The following is a 22,855-nucleotide window of genomic DNA, read 5'->3' on the forward strand; positions in this document are numbered from 1 at the left end:
CTCCTTTTCAAAAGAAGGTTTTAATCAATCATTTTAATCTCTATTCCTTCCTTTAAAAAATTAAGAAAATATACTTGAGGTACTTTCTCCTCAGAAGTTTAAAATATTCCATTTAGATCAAACCTCTTTTTTGCTTGGAGGTGCTTAAGCAGGTTACTTGAACAGCCCTGGAGAACATGTTTTAAGTAAGAGGCAAAAGCACAATAATGCTTTCCAAACTAGGCTTAAAAAGGCAGACACGAGTTTTGTTCTGTTTTGGAGAAAATAAACAGAGAAACACATACTCAAAAAGTCCCATGCAGAGGGGACTACTTCCAGAAGATCGAATATCTTCTTTCACATTGAGGCATTCTGGATGATTGTAATTAGTCTGGCCTGTAAATAGCAGCATTATTTTGTATCCTTTCCTCTCCACCTCAAGAGCATATTAAAAACCAACCAACCAACAAACCTTTCAAAGCACTTACCTCCCCTTTAAAGAACAATATTCTGTAGTTACATACCCATGCAGAAGCTCTCTAACAACTGAGAAACCTCAAATCTAATGAAAAAAAACAGGAGAGGCTCCAAGAAGAGAGAAGTATAAAACTAGAAATACGCACGGTAAACAGTAGCAAGTACGCACGCTTTAGTTCATCCTAGCAATTCTGCCATAGGGAGCAACAAAAAGGGTCGTGCGCTTGTACTGAGTGCAGGACCCAACAAACACAAGATAGAACAGAATGCCACCTGAGAGGAGGTCTAACGTGTGTGAGAGCTGCTCAACAGATTAATTTGTGTACCTATTTATATGGGACTGTTCCTGTCGACTCCAAGTGTTTGAGATGAAAAAGCCCATAAATTCGCCATTCCCTAAAGCATATGGACATGCATGTATTTGACAGCACCGTTCACTATAACGTGCGGTATCAAAAAACCACATCAAGGTTTCCTGGCGCTTAAGACATTGACCTATTAAATTAAGTTTCACTTAATCTGGGGCTAATCAATATGAAGGCAGTGATTGAAAGTTCTTACATTTCCCATAGAGCTCTTATGTGGCCAAATTACCCCCTGTTCTCAAGAAAGCCAATTTGCTCTGATGACTCACATCCCATTTTGAATTGACCATCACCAGTGCTTCCTCCCAGCCGTATGTGGTAATTTCTTATGCAGAGTACCATCCTCTAGGGATACAATTTGGAATTTTTTTTTTTTTTTCTTAAATTTCATTTTGACCCAGAGTGTGAAACAAAACACGATCAAAATTTGCACACTGCTCTGGAAAAGGCCTATTACAGTGCATTTACCAAAGCTGTCAGAAGAAAGTGCATTAAATAACAACAATGGACCTCAGAGAAATTAACTGTATCTCTTTATTGTTAACCAATGAACGTTATCCAAAATAGTAGATGAAATTGTAGCTTAATTGTACAACACAAAACATGATGCTAAAGGAAAAAGCATGTGGAAAATTACTTCACCAAGTAATAATTAAATGTATTCTTAGTATTTCCGCACCAGTAAGTGTTCCCAACTGCTGGTGACAGCAGCTATTACCACTTTGTTCACTGTGAAAATCCATATTACAAATGGTTGTTTCTGGTTGTTTAGAAAAAAAAAAATTCACACAGTTTTATAAATGGATCTAATCCATTTAGCCCTACTCTATATATTGTAGATTTACGAACAGCAAACTTTACTGGTATTTTTTCTCCAACACTGAAACTGATGTATCAGTGTTAGTGCACACTTTCCAGGGAAAAATGAAAACTCACTGGAAGCACAGTATTTCACCTGCTATGGCAAACTGTTTGAGTACTCAGAAATTTGCTTAAGCTTCAGTGTACGAAGCCTGTGAAACAAAAGCTGTTCTTACAATGCACTGCAAGTAGAAACACCACCTTCCACCAAGCAGCATTTTGAAGCATGTGCACACCATCTGCACATCAGTCTTCACGGTCAACCAGATATGTTTAGCCCCACAAACCAAAAATATATTAATGTATCTTTATTTTATTTTCATGATGTCACCCCACATAGCCAACCTTTAACTCCGCAAAATAAAAAAAAAAAACAAAAACAAAAACCCAAAAACTTAGTTGGACTGTTCATAAGAAATTTAAACCTATTGTGCATGAAAAAATGTTTAATAAAATGGCAAATTTTAATAGATAAGTGTAAATTTATGAGTGCATAATAACAAACAGAAAAGAGCTGAACCATCCTCAGAGAAAGCAGGGTTCTTCCACTGTAGATATTTACTAGGGTACTGTAACAGAAGGAATAACTGCAGACCACATTAACTGTAAAGTTATTTCTAAAGTTCAATTTCTAAGCAAATTTCTCAAAAAAGCGGGTCTCCTTTTCAAGAGGGGAAGGACTTAATAACAATGATCTGACATCAGATGTGACAATTACAATACTAGCTTCACTGAAAACTGAAGCTACAAACACGTTGACTCCAATTCTGGGAACCTTCATTTTGTATTTGGAAACCCAAACTAACTTGCACGCGCATTCTACACCCCTCCCAGGAGATAGTATACCAGTGACAGGTTACAGCTTTAAAACACACAAGATGCTTTTACAATTTAAACTCAACAAAAGGCAGTTAGTATTTAGCACTATAAATCCATCTTAAAGTAAAACAAAGTCCTAGGAGTAAGGGCTCCTAGCATTCTATGATAAACACTGTGTAGTGACAGTCAATTTAAAACAGGGTTTTTTCGTGGTGTTTGAAGGACCAGTCATCATGTATATAGTAGTGAGGTAGGATACTGTCCCCTCCCTGGGACTGATGTTTTCATATGCTCCCTTGCCAGAAAGGTCCAGGTCTCCCTACTGCAAATGAAATAACTACAAGCAAATAGCACATGAAGCTTTATTATTTTTTTTTTTTCCTTTGCTGCATTAGAACATTTTGCGCATCTAAATAACAACCTAGGAAAAGCAATACTTATTCAAGCCTATCAGCAGCCACGTGCTGCCCACAGGTAGCGTTCCATTTAAAAATATTTCCTGGAACTACCACCTGCCATCCAGACCTTTGTGAACAGGCAGGCAAAGAAAACCATCAATGATGACAGGACATGAAACACCAAATAATTTCACTTGGGATTAAAAAAAACTAAACTGAAAGTCAGCAATATCAAACTCTTAATAGTGTAGCTACAGTGAAAAATGTGATTCCAAACTTCATACTGAAACAGTGCCTATCCGGTTTAGGCTCAGTTCCATTCTTCTTTCTATTTCTTAATGTTTAAGCAATACATATACACTTGTCAGTCATATACTTCACACCAGTTTCCAAAGAAAAAAATATGAAACAATGAAACTGAAAACATGATGGGGGAAAAAAACCTGCTGTGGTTCTCCAGACCCTCCCCCCAAAAAAGCTAGGGATGACAGACTGCCTTACTGTTGAATAGCTTCCCCTAAATTTGTCTTCTAGCCACTGTAGTCAAACTGGTATTAAGTGCTTTGGCAAAGTGGGGTGCAATCCATCAAATCTGCAAAGGCCTGCTTTTTTCTCTGTTGGTGGTTCAGCTTTACGAGGAACATATACGCAAAATAACAGCTCTCACATTGCTTCAAACTCATCAATACGCTGCTTTGTATTGCCTTGTCGGATTTGTCGAAGAGTCTTGTACTTATCACGGCCCGCTTTAACATTCTCAGCATGAAGGACATCGTTTTGTGTTTTCTTGGTTTCATCTCTGGCTTGAGCCAACTCAGAACTTAAAGCCTGTTGAATAAAACATTTGCATTTAAGTGCTTTGACTAATCTTTTAATGATGCTGGAAATTCTGGTAACAACTATTCTGCAACTTGCATAAGGATTTCTTGAATGCCAACCTATGAAACGCTTGTTGGGCTGTTCAGTAACTTAAGCTGTGAGGTCTATCAGAAAGACTGCAGGGGGAAAGAGAAGGAGTACATACGATTCTTTCCTTACATAAACGTGGGCATAAAAAAAAAAAAACCCTCATACCATAACATCCAAGAAGAAAGGGACCAACAGGATAAAGCAGGAGAATGACCTTATTTTAGAATTTCTGCTTGACTAAAGACAGCTCTTGTTTATCTCTGTGATCCTGTTCAGTGTCGGCCAAGCAGAAAGGATATTACATATACATGCTACTAAGATATTGCTGCCAGAAAAAGCAGCAGCTTTCCATTTCTTTTATTTCCTTCCCAAATAGACGTTTCATAACAAGGCAAAGGGTTACCACTAACATAGATTATTATACTTTGATGGGTAAGACTAGTCTAGTAGGAAATGCTCCATTTCAGGGAAATAAGATTAATCCAAAATGGGCATAATTCAGTTTTTCATTTATAACGACTATGAATGACTGCAAATAAACACAAAATAAGCTATAAAGCACAATCTTACATCCAGTCTTGCTATCCATTACACTACCAACGATATTGGTTGGTAAATTAGTAATAAACCTACTACATGATAAAAAAGCTGTTTCCTTGGCATACCGTAATTTCAGTGAGATTTTTGACAAATAAAGAATGAAAACCCAAAGCCTGAATTATGTTGATACAACTATGAATCTTCATTACCTGGAGCTGTTTCTTAACACGTTCGTTTTTCTGTGTTTCTGTTACCCGTTCTTCCTCGCTCCTGTGATTCATGACACCATCAGAAGACAGTTCTGCACTGGCCTCAGCATTGTTCTCATCATGTTCATCATGTTCATTCTCTGTTGGAGGAATAACTGGTGGGGGAGGAGGTGGAGGAGGAGCAGACATCACAGATTTCAGTTCTTCTTTGGTCTTTTCCAAGTCCTCTTGGGCTGCAAAAGCCTAAATATAGTAAACAGTACTTAGCATCTTTTAAAATGATTTATGAAGAGTCAGAGAAATAAAAATAAACATTTGAGATGTGTTCAGACACATAGGAACTGTCTTCTATAAATGACATGATTAGCTTACACACTGAAAATTGTCAAATAGGAATACAGGGTAGAAAAGATATGACTCAAAACCAGCTATTTCCAGCAGTAGGCAAGAGTGAGAGAATAGGGCAGTCACAGTGATTGCTTTCCAACTTTCCTAGCCTCTTAAATTTGAGGCTCAGGGACTTCCTAAATCAAAGACGGTCTTCAAATTTCACATTCCACCAGAATGTATAAGAATGTGTTCAATCACCTTTTTGAACCTGCGTACACAATTAGTATTCACATCCCATAGCTAATTACAAATTTTGTGAAGAAACACGATTTTCCTTTAAACTGTTGTCCAGTTGCATTTGATGTGCCTTTGTTGTTGTTCTGGTTTATCTTTTCACCACCACTCATGATTTTATACATCTCCCTCCGGAGGTGTTGTGTTCTCCAACACAAAGCTCCCATCTATTTCATCATATATAAGGAAGCCATTTCAAATCATCGATCATACCTTTGTGATGAGAATTTCCCCCCTTTCATGACTATTTAATATTAAGAAATGAGTAAAATAGAAGTATAGGCTGGCTTCAGTAGACTGGAGAACAAAATCCTTTAAGAAAGGCTTCTCTGAAGCCAAAGGGAGAGATACAATCCCATGGACTTCCAGTGGGATTTACACACTCATCTCCCTTAGTTTGAAGTTCTGACTTGACACAGAACGAGCTCATTACTTTGTGCTGCCATTCTGAGGCCTCCTCTTCTTTCTTTTTCTTGGCCTCCTCTAGAAGTGCAATCTTGGCAGTGAATTCAGCAAGTTCTGCCGCCTGAAACAAACAAAAAAATGAAGTAGAAGTTTTGATCTGGTAACAATGGAAGAAAGGAGAGTCTTTGCTGCAATCAGACTCAAAGAGACTTAGTTACCATCCATCACTTCTCTGCTAAAAATAGAAATTTTAAGCATACATGACAGGAAATTAATTAGTACTCTTGCCTGATGGAAATAAGTCCAGGAAAAAAAATGTTTATCTTCCACACTCCCAAAGCTTGCTGGGAAAGAGCGAGCTGTAGTTACAAATTAGCATTTGGGGCTGTTTTAGTTTAATACAACTTCAATGCTTCCACAAATAAGGTTATGTTTCTGCATCATAATCTCAGTACTATTAAGCTAAATCTTGTCCTCAGAATTGTGTGCTGAGTTTACAGAAGATGGAAGTTCATTTATAGTTGAGAAATCATTTTTTCTACTCTTTTCATGCCTTTCTCAGTTATTATGCGCAAATCTTGAATTGGACGTTCAGCACAGAATTGAAAAGATACGGTAAATGCTGGAAACAGGGAAAAAAAACCAATAAAACCCCCAAATGACAAAAACCCCACAGTGTCACCAACTCCCCCCCACCATCATGAAGCTTCAGAACAGACCTACTTCAGAGAACAGGCTTCCCAGCGGACTGCAGAAGGAAGCTACTCTTGTTCCCCCCAACAATCTGTACCTATATTTCACATACTTTTATTTGTGTTTCAATGTACTTGTCCATTTGACAAATTAGATATAATGAAGAATAAAGGCTAAATTTTCAACTGTCTTTTTCAATTTGTTTCAAAATAGCATTAGAGTGTCTTACTAGCTGCTCCTGGTTCTTCATCTGATCAGCTGCCTGCTTGGCTAGAGCAGCTTTAGCTTCTTCACTTGATCCAGTTCTAGAGCTCTTCTAGTCTGTTCCTCTAGCTCTGCCAAAAGGAAAGTTTGCAGGCAAGATATCACTACCTGGCTCTTCCTCATATGTAACACAAGTAAGAGCTGTAACACGCTCAAAATAAAGTAAACTAGAAAGCTGTCAAGGCTGCCTCAAGCTAAGAAGAGCTGTTGAGTATGTTACCTGAAGTTATGCTCCACATCTGATTTCCACCCCCCCCACCCCACCCCACCCCCGGACATACTTTGGATATATTTCATCTCACCTGACAGCCCAGTGTTTCAGAAAATCATCACCTTGCTGATAAAACTAAACACTCAAATATACGTACATATACTTGCACATACAACCTCACTCTTACTACTGAGGTGATTTTATATACATCAAATCATACTCTCTTACAGTAAAAAGAGCAAAATACTCTTCTACTCTATTGAAATGCCTGACAAGGAATCCTTAATTGCAACAGACAATTTAGGCACGTGCCTCCAGCAAAATGATCTAAGACACATTGGAAGGGTCAGAAAAATTCTCCATAGAACAGAGCCAAAAATGTGCAGACAGGAAAATTTTAAATCAGGGGAGGGATAATAGTTGTCTAACTGCCTGGTTAGCAAAATATTGCAATCTAAAGGGCAGAACACTGAGTGAAATAGGAAAAAGTAATAATCTACCAGCACTGCAAGTTAAGATTTGCACAGGCAAAAGAGGCTCCTCTGATGTGCAAAATGAAGAGACTATGAAAAAATTCTTCTGAAGCTCCTTGCTGATTCTAATGATAAATTTTCCACTATGTTTTTGTCTAGGCATAGCTGGCATAGATTCCTTCACCATAAAACCTAAACAACTGCCCAGTTATTGGAATGATCCATTTGCTCTTCACCATATGCTTTAATACTAAAAAAGTATTTTTTATATAAAAAAGTATTTTTATATACTGCCCAGGTATGCTGACACATGCTTAATCTTTGCACTTGTAGTTTTAAGTAGGTTCTCATGCAATTAATATTCTTCTGTTGGTTTTCCAGGCCTACTGCTTCAGTTATAAAATGAAATGAACAGCATTACAAGTACGTGGAGTTGTACAAATGCAGTACTTAGAAAATTAAATAAAATGCATAAATATTTAAACACATTACTCAATCTTCCTGTGAAGATGGAGAACACTTAACTACCAAGTAAACTACAGAACACAGACACTATTTACATAAACACTTCCATATGTGAATAGAAGGTTAAAAAGACCAGCAACACATGAACAGTATGTATTGCATCTGAAGTTAGGCTACATTGCTTACAACAGTTATGAAAAAACGTACATTGTTAAACCTTTAGAATCACCCTGACACTGTTTTGTCCTGGGCTAAATAGGTCTCCTTTAAACAACTCCAAGGCATAGTTTGTGAGTTACCTGTCTGGATGTGTCCAACCTGTTCTGCATTGAAAGACTGAAAAATATGGGGGTAGAGCTGGAGAACAGTGCCAGGCATATGTAATTTATTTGCATAGATTTAGTCAGTGATTCTGTCTACCGTGTCTGAAGCCAGCAGTTATGAACAGAAGAGAGGAACAGAACTTTTATGAATATGAACCAAAACCTGAAGCAAAAAGAACATGGAGAGGAAGGACTGGGAAGTAGTGGAGGCAGGGACTCTAGAGGATGGTTCAAAACAAAGAACTGTGATTGGTGAAACTACATTTATTCAACTAAAATCTGACAAGATTTTGATATTTAAATTGTCAAAACTTACAAGGGAAGAGGAAAATGAAGGAACAAGGAATTTCCAAATGAAAAGCTAAATTCAACAAAATCCTAGAGCAAGTACTTTGAATCTTCCTCTCCAATTTCCCTGTTCCCTCCAACTCCAGGTTTTTGGCACTTTAAGCATTTCATAATTCTGAGTTGAACTGTGTACGCATTAATTTCCTGTTTATTAAATGGAAGCTTTTGCTGTATTAAGTATTAGTTTTATATTACAAATGCACACACACGCACACACACCATCTTTTAACTCTCAACAATGAAAAAGAATCTCGCCTCTTAAATAATACATTGCTAAATTCTTGTTATTATTAATAAAATAAATTTAAAAAACAAGACCAAAAAAACACACATACCGAGAGAATTGTGGAACTGAACTACCCAACTGAACTAAACACTGTTATCAGATATAAGAAAACCAGGACCAGCAAGAGCTCACCTTTCTGAGCTTTCATTGTTTGTTCCTCAATTTGTCTTAAGCGTTCCATTAATTCTTCCTTTTCACGCTCTATTCTTTCCTTTTCCTTTTCTGCTATCTCCCTTTTCTTCTTCTCATTTTCTAACTGTGCCCTGAAAAAAACAGTAGAAGTTTTTTTTAACCTCAAACAGATTAAGTTCTACTCTAAGGATGCCAGTAGCCTATTTTTCAGTTTACTCAGCCAGTAGAGAAGCACATCATTTTACATGTTTCAAATTCAGTTTACAACCCAAGAACCAGCAACTTTCTGTTTCAAAATACTGTACAGAAGAACAATTTGTGAACAGAACTGATCAGCAGCCTTGGTTGCAGTTCAGCCAGGTAAATCCACAATTATACTTGCATTTTAGACATAGCTGATGTTTCACCTGGGCTAGAAATGGCAACACTAATTTTTAAATATACAAAAGGTTAAGTCATGACATTCTTCACTGAACTTGTTTTAAAGGTTCACCTGTAGAGTAAAAAAGTCCCTAAGGAGCAAGCAACAGAGAGTTAAGACTTTCACAAAAATATAATGCAAAACAACGGTACAGCTACTATTACTATGCTGAAAGCTCAAAAAAGATACGGCATTCTATTAAGACAGGTGAGCCACACCAATCCACAAACCTGCTTACATATTACAGAAGGTAAAGTAGCTCTCTCTCTTCTAGAACGCTAAGATGTCTGCTATCTCATGACTTAGTTTTCTTAAAAGGGTAGGAAGAATTTTTTTCTGTTTCATGGAAGTTTGTTAATTACCTTTCCAATTGTTTCTGATGTTTCTCCTCTCTAGCTTGGGCCTTCATCTGTTGCACTTCAATTGTATCAGGTTTCCTCCTCCTCATGTACAATTCATGATTTCCCATACACAGTGCCAAAATTCGCTTGTTAATTCTCAGACGGGGTGCATAAAAAACAAAATCCTAGCAAAAATAATTGCAGCATATCCATTAATCTAAAAATACAGTTGTGACAAGACGCAAAGAATTACTGCATGCTTGCATTTGTTAAATTTAAACTTACAAATATGCTGACATTCATCCTCTGAGCAATCCAACACCATAATCTATAAATCTAGTTACCGTGAGAAACTTGCAAGATAAATGCAAAATTACACCTGGATTCCTCCATGTAGAGGTTACCTTGTTTCCACAAGATTATTTATTTAAACTTCTAAACAAGTGAGATGATTCTCTACTCTATTTCAATAAGTTAGTTAACCAACGAGTTTTGACCTAGAAAATCTCATTAAATGTGCTGCTGTAATGTTAAAAAAAAAAAAAAAAAAAAAAGGACAGAGATGGAAGGCCAGAGAATTTAGCATCTTATACTGTGGCTTTTCAATGCATCAAAAAATATTAGCTGACTTAAATAAAAAACAAAACAAAAAAAATCTTGAAGAGCATCAACCAGAAGGAAGAGAGAGAAAATAAACATACCATAGATCAAAATAAAAAAATCCTTTTGTTTACTGACTATTTTACCAATGAGAATAATAAATGTCACAAAATATTTACTCATGCCATATTGCCAGGGCAAGTCCCTGCAGGCTTAAATCTCTTCATATACAAAGGCATACAATTCTACACACTACTTACAGGGGCCTTTTTGTCAATCGGCTTTATGACAAATTTTTTGTCATTAAAAGAGATGTTTCTTATTTCACTCCAAGGAAAACCAATCTTGGGTGTCAGCCTTCAAAAAGAAAAAAGTTCTCATTAGAAGCAAAGATGCGCATTTTATTTGTGTCCACTAAGTCTCAACTGCACCATTTTCACTATCACACTTAATTACATTTACAAAACGTAACAGTTCAAGCATATTTTGATAGACAATTTTTTTACACATTATTCCATCACATGAATAAATTAGATAAATAAATCACATGGCACTAACAGGAGGAATTCAGAAATTTCAATTTGTGACTTATTCTATCATCATTAAATAGATGCTAAGCATCACAATTGTACTGATCCTTTATAAGCTATTGATAATTTTCAGTGAAAAGAATAACTATTTAGTTTAAGAAAAGTCTGACATTCCAAAGGCTGAAATTAAATTAGCTTTCAGCAATGTTGTACTTTGGTTTAACTCAGACATAAGATAAGTGATCTTACATTTCCAAAGCTCAAGTTAAATTTTTTTCCCTTGCATCTTAAGTAAAATAAATTCAGTTCAGAAACCATTGCAAAGTTATGCACCAACTGCATAACTGTAAATATTTTTCTCCATAAGCACTTAATTTTTTTCAATTTATATTTTCTTAATTACAAGCATTAGAAAATATTTAAGTATTTGATTGCTAACTATCAAGAGTTAAAGAATACCAAAACCAGATTGATCATTCAATCTGATCTGAACATTTTCTGAGTAATTCCTTCTTTCAGGAGTTATATTGCCATCTAATGGCAATTAAGACTTACAGAATTTTGTTACAGAGCATATACATCCAAGAGCATTAAGTTCCAGTTCAATTGACAGCTGTTATCTGGTGTTTGACACATCACATTTAACTTCAAATCACTGTGAAAGGACTGTTGACATCAGATACTACTAACAAGTGTTTGGAAATAAACAAAAGAATAAGCCTGTTCTTCTGTTTTCAGATTCTTCAACTTTTGCACATTTCAGCTTTATCTCTCTTCAAGTAAGACAGAATCTTTGATCTCTCTATCAGGACACAAGGTTAATCTATTTTCTTTGATGTCTAAAAGGTTTCACTTTTAGATACCGAAGTTCTTCATGCTCTAACAGCTATAGTCCTAGTCTTACAAAATGTTTCTCATTAAATATGTTGCTCAGCTTCTCAATGTCCTTTCATCCTGACTGAAGAGGAAGTCTTGAGGGAGCAAAAAGTACAGAAAGAAACCATATAAAGACGGTCTAGCTATCACACATCCATATTAAGCAACATAAATTTAAGTTTATACATAACTGCTCTTCCTTTCCCTTCTTTTGCATCCCTGTTTAATCTTCAAAATTCAAATATTTCAGCAGTTAACATCTATGTCTCTTTTTCTATCTTCTACATAGATGAGAAGGTCTTTAAGAACCTGTTTTGCTAGATGTTACTGAACACACAATAAGGTAGGGTTTGTATAATCTCAGATAGGATCTCCTAGGACAAAACTGCAAAATGAGTATTAGCCACTTACTTATCATCATGCTCATAAATATTCAGACCCAAAGCATCAACTCCTAGCCACAATTCAGTTCCTTTTTTATTCTTTATTTCAAAATAGTTGACTCCATACATTTCCAAGTCTTGTGCTATCTTAAGGTATTCCATCATAGAATCTTCCCTGATGAAAGAAGAAAAAAAATGGCATAGTGTAGACAAGTCAAAAGTACATTGTAAAAATAAGGGAATTGCAGAATAACTATTTAGTGTAAAATTTAGTTAGGAATTAAGTCTCTCTTTGAAATTCATGTGTATTTTGATTCAGATACTTGTAGAGCTCTACTCCCTAATACCCAAGTATAGTTCAATCACCGCTCTTTGTCTTTTCACCCCATGAGCTAAGGAAATAAGTATATTTTAAAGGCAGGCAACTCTGGACAAAGGCAGTTGACAACCTTAACAGAAATCATGTAGGTAACCTAACTAGAAACTCAACCATCACCCCAGCTTTCATGGAAGTTTTTAATAACTGCCTACCCTGGTCACAATAAAGGAAAGTGGTTTCCAAATAAATATAATGTCTCAAATTATAATAACAACAAAACAAACCTTAAAGGTCTTCGAACATTTTCTAATTACCTTAACATTCCCCTGTGCTCTTCATGCCAGTTCTGTATTCTTTCTTCCCACTGTTCTTTTGTCAGTTTGTGCTGTTCTAACACACTGTGAACAGAAGTTGTTTCTATTAAATGACACTGACAACCAATTTAATCTCCTAAAGTTATAAAAATAAGTTTATTCACACAACATAACTTATGCTTTAATAGAATAAAGTTAAGCATGACTTCCTATACACTGCTCATCTTTTTAACCCAGACAGATGCAGAAACTTTGTATTTCAACAAATACACTTTTAAAATAATGTGAACACTTCTTTTTTCATAGTATTCTATACTTTTTGTAATATAAAAGTCACACCACGGCATATTTCAACTTTCAATACAGTCATAAAATGTAACGTTCAGAGCACCTGAAAATGCAGACCTATAAAATCCTCATACCACAATTCTGCAATTTAATCTCTAGGTATGCACAGATACACTCAAGCTTTCATTCTGCTGTCATCTGAAAGAAAAAGTAACACATTAAGACCAGCTTGTTGGGGTTTTATTTTGGGTTTTTTATAAATAAAATCAGTAGCGAAGCCGTTTCAGAAAACTATTTGAGGTTTATCTACAGCAGGCTGCAATGACAGGATTATGTTTGGACCTACTAGAACTTCAATGTAGTACTGGAGTAAGAAGTCAAATGCACGTGATAACTTTATTATGCTTTTATTCCATGCACCTAGCATTTCAAGCATTCCTAGAGAAGTTATTTTAAACGACAATTCAAAAAAAACCTCAACCAAAAACAAAACAAAAAAGAGACTGCAAAATAATCTTACGAAAGAAGTCAGAATAATTGTTTTCCTTCCTTTCTCTTTACTCAGGAAGGTATGGATTTACTACTAACTGAGTGATACAGAGGATACTACCCAAAGTGTTTCTTCTGTTATAGGATCTCTCTGTCACTTGATTTGCTACTCTGCCCCATATCTAGTGAAGAGTGCTTTTCAGTAGGAGCCATACTGCATTTTGATTTGCTCAGCGTGCATCCTTATTGACAGGCTTGCCTCCTCAAAACTTAGGTTGAGGTCTTAGTTTTTGTACCTGCACAAAGCTGACGTGTTCACAGCTAAATGATACAAGAACATACAACGACAAGACATCCTTTTTGTCTGTTTGTTTCTTCATCTTTAGCCTTGAATATAAATATAAGCCCTGAATATAATACTTAAGAGAAGCCTGTTACAGAACACACGAAGTAGAACAGCCTGCTTTGCCTGTAAATAATCTAAAAGCATCCTGGCAATCATGTACAAGTTTCTATTACATAAAAATTTTAATCCAAAGTCCTCTAGGACAACGTTAATTTATTAAAGAAGTTCTGTAATTAAATCAGGCCTGATTTTTACATTGTGAGCTGCTTTTCACCATTATTTCTTCTACTCCTCCAACAGACATTCACAAGGTCTTCAAACACTTTCATAGCAGTATAACATAAAGCTAACAATCAAAAAAATTAAAAGACAACAGGATATTGCAAAATACACAGTCCTAGGATTATGTCACACAAGTGCCCATCTGAAAATAAAAGCCCTGCTTCTAAGCTCTTCTTCACAGAATGGTTGAGGTTGGAAGGGACCTCTGAAGGTCATCTTGTCCACCTCCTGCTCAAGCAGGGTCACCTACAGCCAGGACCACATCTAGACAGCTTTTGAATATATCCCTTTATGAAGGGAGACTTCACAAGCTCTGCAGGCATGGTGACTTGTGGTTTCTTGGGCTTTCCAAATTAAGTGAAATTTCTACTTCTACAGAAATTCTTCGCACTTTCCTCTTTTTGAATTGAATTTCAATTGAAAGACACGAGGCAACAGGCGCAACTGAAATATACTTGAACAGAATTTTTTATTTCTTTACTAATAATGTGGTTAAACATAGAATAGAGAGGCTGCAGAGCGTCCATCCTTGGAAATATTCAAAACCCAACTGGAAAGGGCCTTGAGCAACCTCCTGTAATTAGAATGGAACACTTCAGTTGCAAGGGACCTACAGTGATCATCTAGTCCAACTGCCTGACCACTTCAGGGTTGACCAAAAGTTAAAGCATGTTATTAAGGGCATTGTCCAAGTGACTCTTAACATTGACCGGCACTAGGCATCAACCACCTCTCTAGATGACTCTACTTTGAGTAGGGGGGCTGGATGATCTTCAGAGCTCCCCTTCCAACCTCAAATGTTTCTGTGTTTTATGATATCCTCAACAGAGCTGGCAATGTCTTTGGTGATATCCATCTCTTGATTTGGTCCCCTCCATTCTCTTTTCACAAGCTACTGATGAAACATCACCAGCAGATACCCAAGGACTGTTGCAACAGAGTAACCAGCAAGGACTTGATGCCTTGTTGCTACCCAGCACATAGTTTTGAGCCAAGAAATGTGCAGTAGTTTTGACAGGTGAACATTAAGATTCTGTAATTAATGGGAACTGAAAATATTTCTCACCTTTTTCAATAAATTTTGCAAAGCTAGTCTACTTGGGGAAACAAGTATTTCTGACATTACATTGTATATTGTTCTGAAGTATTTGTATGAGGTACTCAATAGTTTTCTGGCAATTCTCCTGGTGACAGGAGGCAAAACAGGAATAGTTGTGTTAGAATCAATACAAAAGCTATGTGCTCTCTCAGTGCAGACTGGCACACGGCTGGTTGAAAGCATATGCTGGGAAATCATCTGAACATTTGTCTACTGAAAAGGAGCATCTTAAGTATTTCAGCTGGTGTCATACACAAGCACTCCAGTGTTCACAGGTTGTCATCATAACTGAGCAAAACCCAAGATTTGTGAACAAACATTCAGTAATGACAGTTTTACTGGTTCTACATCTCCCTGCCTTCCTATCAGAGAGTATTTTTTAGAAAGAGGTATAGACTTCACTGTCACAAGAAAGAAGTAAACAGCCAAAACCAAACTCTCAGCCAGGATTTTTAGAAATTTGAAACATTGTCAGAAATATTTCTTTCAACACTTCACCACAATCCTTTAAAAATGCTTTTTTGCTTGCTAGAAAATTCTCAAGTGTAGTTACACTAATAAGTGAGTTTCCACTTTTAGTTTTCAAACCAAAGAGACAAAGTATGACTTTTAAAGAAACCTCAAATTATTCCATGGCTTTCACTTCTCTGAAGATGCATTAATGTTACATATTTAGTAAGTACACATTTTTCCAGGATACATCACTATAGGTTCATCTACACCAACAAAATTGTCTAACTTGGTATATTTGTGTTGCAATGCTTCTCTTGCTGCCAGGAGCATGGTTTCGGTTGCGTAAAGAAACAGAAATATTATATTGGTGCTTACTTTTCCTAATCACATAGATGGATGACTGATACAAAAGAGTTTACACTCAACAGCAATGGCAACAATTTAGTTTCTAAGTTTTCTGTCCAGGATAGCATTTTTCTGCAATATATTTAATTTGCAATATGCTTTGTAATTATTTTCAGGAAATTATTATCACTTAAGTGTACAAAACCATCAAGAACTGAAGAGAAGGAATGAGTATCAAATGAATCTTAGTGACTTATACATTAGAATATTTTGATTTTAATTTAGCAGAATCAAGCCTCCAGAACATTAGATCATCTTTGGAGTACTCTGGAAATTTGTTCAACTAAATCTGTGCAGATTGTTGTGGACAGGACAGGAAATAAGTCTCAAGAAACCCATTGTTGTGACGCTTCTTTGTTATTTAGAGACTAAATCAGGATCTCTAAATTTTACCAGCAAAACCATGCATGCACTCTTAAGAAAGCTACCACTAAATGCACATCATGACTTGATATTTTAATTACAAAAAACGTGCCGTAATCAAGTTTATATGCAGTAGACGATCCAAAACCAGCCTCACTCACCGTTGAGGGAGAAGCCTGTCATTGGCTAGGTAGCCCAGCTTATGTATCTCCTTACTGTAATCTCCATACTTGGACTGGACAGCATAAGAAGCCAGAAGAACTGCAGTTTCTGGTGGACAATATATTTCATCATTTAAGATTGCTTCTTTAACTTGCAGGAAGAAAAGTCTCTGAGTTATTTCCTGAATTAATTCTTCAGATACATCCTCTGGAAAAAACTTGGCCCTGAACTTAAACTGCAAAGGATTTTCTTTCCTTACATCTTGCTGTGTTACCTGAGGAGGAGGAGTGAAGCAAGAAATTAAAAAGAGCACTAAATGGTATATTAAAGACAATTAACTCAGTAGTAAGGAACTCTTTAGCTCCTCTACACTGAAATCAGTGCTTCCTGACAAGCCCACTGTGGAACTCACTAAAGGTTCATGTGGCGTTGAATCAAGTACACCAGTTTGGGTAAGTCAAACAATTTTGAACTACTCAAAGGCTGTTTAAGAGGGTTTTTTGTAGGCTTGTGTGAATTTGTATTTATCACAATAAAGATCTGGAAAAAAAGAAGTTGTTATACATGTTAAACAAATCTAAACTATATCCAAGGATGAATCACAAGAAGTAACAAATTAGGGTCTAACAAGGTTTCTTTAGCTAGAACTACAGCATCTCTCTTCAATGTAAGTGTAAAGTTGGATTCTTTTAAAAGTCTTTGAACTACTGAACTAAATACATGTATTTTGTTCCTGTGCAAAAAACGTAATTCCATTAACTAAATTATTTTTCTAGAACGGATAAGTCTTATAGTAGTGATTTCTATGAAGAGATCAGATGGGGTCATCTTAAGTTTTAAGCGTCTACTTCAAATTCCAAGAAAAACTCATTTTTATGTAGAATTTTCCATTTCGTTTGGATTCAGCTTTTAGCACTGATTATGACTAAAGCAAAAACATTCAAAATTAAACTAATTTTAACATCAAATAATACAGTGATTCTTAAAAGGTACATTCATAATAAAATAAATCTCATACATCCCAGTTCCTCAAGCACTTTATTACACATTTAATTTTATGTGCACTAGTAGTTCCACTAGAACTTCTTCATTACACATGAAATGATGCATCTGTTTGCTTGACTTGTAGGATGTATCAAAAACTGTAAATATAATGCAAGCATTTAATCACGTACATAAGGCAGCATAAGTACTATATTCAACTTTTCAGATGTCAATTTTAAAAGTTTTTCTCTTTTCATTATTGTCCACCTGCTTCTGATTCACACACACAGTATTTCACTTCAATCTCACCAGTGAACGATTAGATGTGCTCTTACCATAATAAAAACTTATTTGCACATCTATTCTGTGACTTACCAGATCTTATCTGTATTTACCGCAAATATTTAAATAGTAATGTACAAGTTAGAGCCAGTTTATGATGATGCATTTAAGAATCAAATATTACAAGCTTCAAAAAAAAAAAAAAAACCAATAAAAAAATAGATAACTGCCTTAGTCAAAGTTAAAGAAATTAGCACACCCTTGCTGCTCCTGAACTGCATCAGCAACTTAACTTGCTAAAGACTTTCATAGAGCAATATCTTCTGTATTTTTTGCAAACGATGCACCAAATCATGTAGTCTCCAACCACTGGAGACAAGCTGTTAGGGCTAATAAAGTATCTGTAGCTTTAGTAGTTAGCAGGTTTAACTCACTGGATTTACCACAGAGAAGGAAAGATCATATAAATGCATTCAGCGGTACCTGCTCCTAAACCCCTCCCAATTTACCTCCTAATACTGAAGATAAAAAAAGGTATTCTTGATTAAGTTGAACTCAGAAAAATCTCTTTATTCTAAACAGTGCCATTAATAACCTGACAGCCAATATTAAAATAAAGAGTGACCATTCAAATTCATAAATAGTATTTAAAACAAAATAATCTGATTCCCAACAGCTGGGAGATAAAAGGTGCTCAGTGCTGTTGGGGAAAAACAAACCAAAAATTATCCTACAATCTACCTATTAGATACCCAAACAGAAGTTTAGGAACATATTATTGTTGCCTTGTTTACAGATCCTATAGTTGTATACATGCAAATTCCTGAAGCTCAAATACTTCACACAACCCCAGCTGTAAAACATTTATTCTATTACATTTTGCTACATGAGAATAGGACAATCATACGAATTTAAGTTTTCCTAATGCAGGCATCACCAGGGTACTGGAAATACAGGAAATTGTGTCTCCTTCTCAAATTAAATGTTGATACAGCTTTGCATATTCTTTTATAACTAACAAAACCGAACACTATTTTGTCATTTGAAGCAAACGAAAAGAAACTTTTCAACTAGATTTGAAGCCAGCTATATCTCACCTACAACATTAGAGCAACAAGCCTTCTAAAAGTAAATTTCAAACTGTACACTTGCCTATATATTAGGGAATTGTTACCTTTTTATTTAGCTTCAGCCAAGTTGAGTAGCCTTTGCTGTCCACATACTGTAGCCCAAAAAACCAGACTTCACGAAGACCAACAGTTTTCACCACCTAAAGATAAATGATCCACAACCATCAGTAATCACTACACCAGGATTTTTTTTTAATGGTGATTAAGCTAGAGAAACCATCTCAAGCTAAAATGTAATCAAGTTTTAAAAGAACAAAAAAAAAAAAAAAAATTAAAATAGTAGCAAAACATCAGGTTCAGGGAAGCATTCTAAATGAACATCAGGTTCAGGGAAGAATCGTAAATGAACCCAAACACCATGTTGCCAAACCACCAACTGGATTGTGCTGCTTACTGCGCACATCAAACTCAGCACCTGAGGAATATAAGGTAGCAAACAGGACCCTGATATTTGAAAGCACATCTGGGAAGTGATCTGCACACCTACAGTCAAGTAAGTCCACTTCAACAGAAGACAACTGGTGAAACTGTAATAAAGAATAATAATAAAGAATAATACTTGTGGACAAGTATGAGGTAATGAGGATGAATCAACTCCTTCAAATGTTTTTGATATGATCTAAGAGTTAATGATAAAAGGCATAAGTATGATCTAGCTGATAAACCATACATGAATTTCCTCTGATCAGATCTATCACCAAAGGTTACTAAAGAAACAAAATAAACCTTGAATAGAGGGACAGTCCTTTTATGGATATACTAGTTTAAAAGAAAGAAAAAAAAAAAACCAAACTGTTTTCACAAGACTTGTAGTGGAACCCCTAGAGAAGTCCCCCAGGACTTCATATGTGATCTGCAAAAAAGGATGAAACTGATGTGACAAAATCTGCTGCAGAAAGCCTTCCATAAAGATCTGTGAATGAACAGTAAAAAGGAAGATGAACTTCAATAAAAGATGGTATTTAATAAAAACAAAATACTGTACATAAAAGACAACGATTTTAATTATGTGAACATAGTTCTCGCTGTAAAGGAAAAAAGCAACAAAGCTGTTATATTACTATACATGTCAATGGTATTCCCAAATCTCTAATACTACATCTGGACTGATCACATCAACTTAAAAAAGGATGCTGCAAGCACTGGAAATGTTTCAGAAGCATTGAAAAGAATGATCAACGACATGGAACATTTTCTGCATAGCTAAGATGAGAACCGAGACTACTGACAGAGAAATGAGGAAAGGAAAAATATTATATAGGTCTTTAAGACTTGCATGACATGTAGAAGGGAAATAGAGAATTATTGTTCATAATTCTTGCACCATGAGAAATAAAGAGAATCAACAGAAATCATTAGCTAGCAGGTTCAAAGCAAACAAAAAGAAGCACTTTTACTGCACAGAGTATAATGAAACTGTGGAACTATCTTACAAGTCTTTTGCATAGTAAAAGTATACATGGATTCAATAAGCAATTAAGCAGAAAGGTCCAGCAAAGATTATTAAAAAAACCTGTAAACTCCAGCTCCAAAAGATCCAGTATGGCAGTACTTACGTATGTGCTTGGGTTGGACCATGCTGGCAAGCTGGTTTACTGAAGGCTGTTTTATGGAAGCATTCAGATGCATGTGAAGTAAACAGAATTTTACACATAGATCGTCCTCCATTTTAAAGTAGTACTATCGGGTTGCAAAATTAAGATTTTAAAATTAGAAAATGTCACAAGATAGCTGTGCAAGCTTACTTCTGATGCCTTGCATATTTGCACAATCATTCAAGCGCCCGTTGTTTCCTCCTCTACCCTTTTCACTTTCAAGCTCCAAAGCACAGAATGGACAATGCTCATGGATCCAACCCAATTCCTTTAGCAAGCAGTTGTTTTCTCTAGAATTCCTACATCATTTACTTTAGAACATAATAAATGTTAAGAAGAAGTTTATGTTACCAGTATGGCCCTGAGTAACATTAAATTTGGTGTCCCAATGCAGAAGTTTCAGACCCACTGCTTCTTTTGGCACAGATCTCCTATATGATGCTATTTACGGCTTTATCAGATGACTCAGAGAACGCTCTTTAGTTTGCAACTGTGCAGGCCGAGCCTTTGTACCTGATCAGCTCCCTGAGCTGCAAAAGTCAGTAAGAACCACAGATGCTCAACAGCTCTGCCCAAGAGGCATAAGAAGACAAGTGATTATGCTCACGTCAAAACATTTTGCTCTCACCTGCTAACTACAGCCTTTCAACTGAGATGCACATAATTTAAATACAGACAACTTGGCCACTTCAATGCAGTTACACGTGCTTGCAAACCACCATTAAAAACAGCTTACACATTAGCTTGTTTTACTTCAGATTCCACAAATAAGGTAAGAGCATCATCTATCACTGCCTCTCAGGTCAAAGGAAAAAGAAAAAAGAATTCTGAAACTTTGTACCGAGATAATATAAGCACTGATGTACCACAGTAGTGTGATATGAAAAATAAGTATAGAAGGCAAAACTCAGGAGTTTGATTCTGACTCAAAAGATTCATGAAGTGGCTTCAGGTAAGTTTTCATCATATCTATAAAACAGATCTATACACCATCACATCCTACAACTTCATAGGCAATAAAAACTTCTTGGAGAAGAAATGCAACCAGAGCAACAGACATGTTTTGGCAAATCAAAACATACACATAAAGATAACCTAGCAAGAATTGTATTGAGCCAGCTTCTGAAAGATCGTAAGGGAGGCTCCTGAGATATCTGGAAAGGCCAGTGGGGTATAACTCAAAATAAAGGAGACAAGCCTCCCATTCTTTCTGAAAGGCAACTGCAGTAAAGTACTGACACTCAGTGCTAACACCTTATTGAAAACAACAAAACAAAACAACCCCCACCATTACCACCAGTGTGTAAACAGACCCACCACAGGGTTCTTCCTCTCCTAGGAAAGTTATAGATGTTAAATTGATTGACTAAAGGAGGACAGATCCCCTCTTGCCCATTCTGACAACTGACAGAACAGACAGAAGGACTGATGATAAGTATGTTAAGATACCTTCTGAAATATGAGTAATTAAAAAAAAAAAAAAAAGAGGTTGTGCACTAAATAAGAACTATACCGAATTTCACAACGGAAAAGAGAAAGCCTCAGATATCAAATGCTGAATTCTTTTCTGCTAGTAGATGAAGATGATGAACACACACATGGAATGGGAAACAAATCAACTACTCCAGAAAACAGCAACTAAAAGCTTAAAAGAACCACAGACTGAAAAAGAGGACAAGTTGTTCACCAAAAATGTAGAGGAGCACTAGACATCCGCTAAATTCATGGAGATGTTATTTTCTGCAAGCAATAACCAACAAGTCTACTGTCACATCCACCATTTCTGCATAAACCTTGAAGACCAATCCTCTCAATAACAGTGTGTGCTGGGTTTGGCTGGAATAGTTAATTTTCTTCATAGTATCTTCTGTGAGTCTGCGTTTTGGATTTGTGCTGGAAATAGTGTTGATAACACAGGGATGTTTTCATTACTGCTGAGTAGTGCTGACACAGAGTCAAGGCCTCTTCTGTTCCCTCACCCCACCCCACCAGCAAGGAGGCTGGGGGTGCACAAGAAGCTGGGAGGGGGCACAGCCAGGACAGCTGACCAACTGACCAAAGGGATATTCCATACCATAGGATGTCATGCTCAGCATATAAAGCTGGGGGAAGAAGAAAGAAGGGGGGAATATTCAGAGTGATGACATTTTTCTTCCCGAGTCACCATTACGTGTGATGGAGCCCTGCTTTTCTGGAGATGGCTGAACCCCTGCCTGACGATGGGAAGTACTGAATGAATTCCTTATTTTGCTTTGCTTGCATGCATGACTTTTACTTTCCCTATTAAACTGTCTTTATCTCAAGCCACGAATTTTCTCACTTTTACCCTTCCGATTCTCTCCCCATCCCATCAGGGGGGAGCGAGCAAGCAGCTCTGTGGGGCAGACACAGTGTTATTCAGTTGTCTTTCTA

General features: G+C 36.3%; 1 protein-coding gene across 1 annotated transcript in view; it reads right to left on the bottom strand.

The window, feature by feature from the left end:
• Positions 1 to 1,341: 1,341 nt before the first annotated feature.
• Positions 1,342 to 22,855, bottom strand: part of RDX (radixin) — a 40,795-nt gene continuing 19,281 nt past the window's right edge. Inside the window, 12 exon segments of the mRNA XM_035903776.1 lie at positions 1,342 to 3,727; positions 4,558 to 4,800; positions 5,615 to 5,707; positions 6,509 to 6,564; positions 6,567 to 6,614; positions 8,782 to 8,912; positions 9,565 to 9,728; positions 10,404 to 10,500; positions 11,961 to 12,107; positions 12,566 to 12,649; positions 16,452 to 16,726; positions 18,893 to 18,988. Coding sequence (XP_035759669.1) covers positions 3,563 to 3,727; positions 4,558 to 4,800; positions 5,615 to 5,707; positions 6,509 to 6,564; positions 6,567 to 6,614; positions 8,782 to 8,912; positions 9,565 to 9,728; positions 10,404 to 10,500; positions 11,961 to 12,107; positions 12,566 to 12,649; positions 16,452 to 16,726; positions 18,893 to 18,988 — 1,599 coding nt within the window. The 3' untranslated portion in view covers positions 1,342 to 3,562.

The sequence above is a fragment of the Egretta garzetta genome, unplaced genomic scaffold (genome assembly GCF_000687185.1).
Source record: "Egretta garzetta isolate BGI_Z169 unplaced genomic scaffold, ASM68718v1 scaffold401, whole genome shotgun sequence".
NCBI lineage: Eukaryota > Metazoa > Chordata > Aves > Pelecaniformes > Ardeidae > Egretta > Egretta garzetta.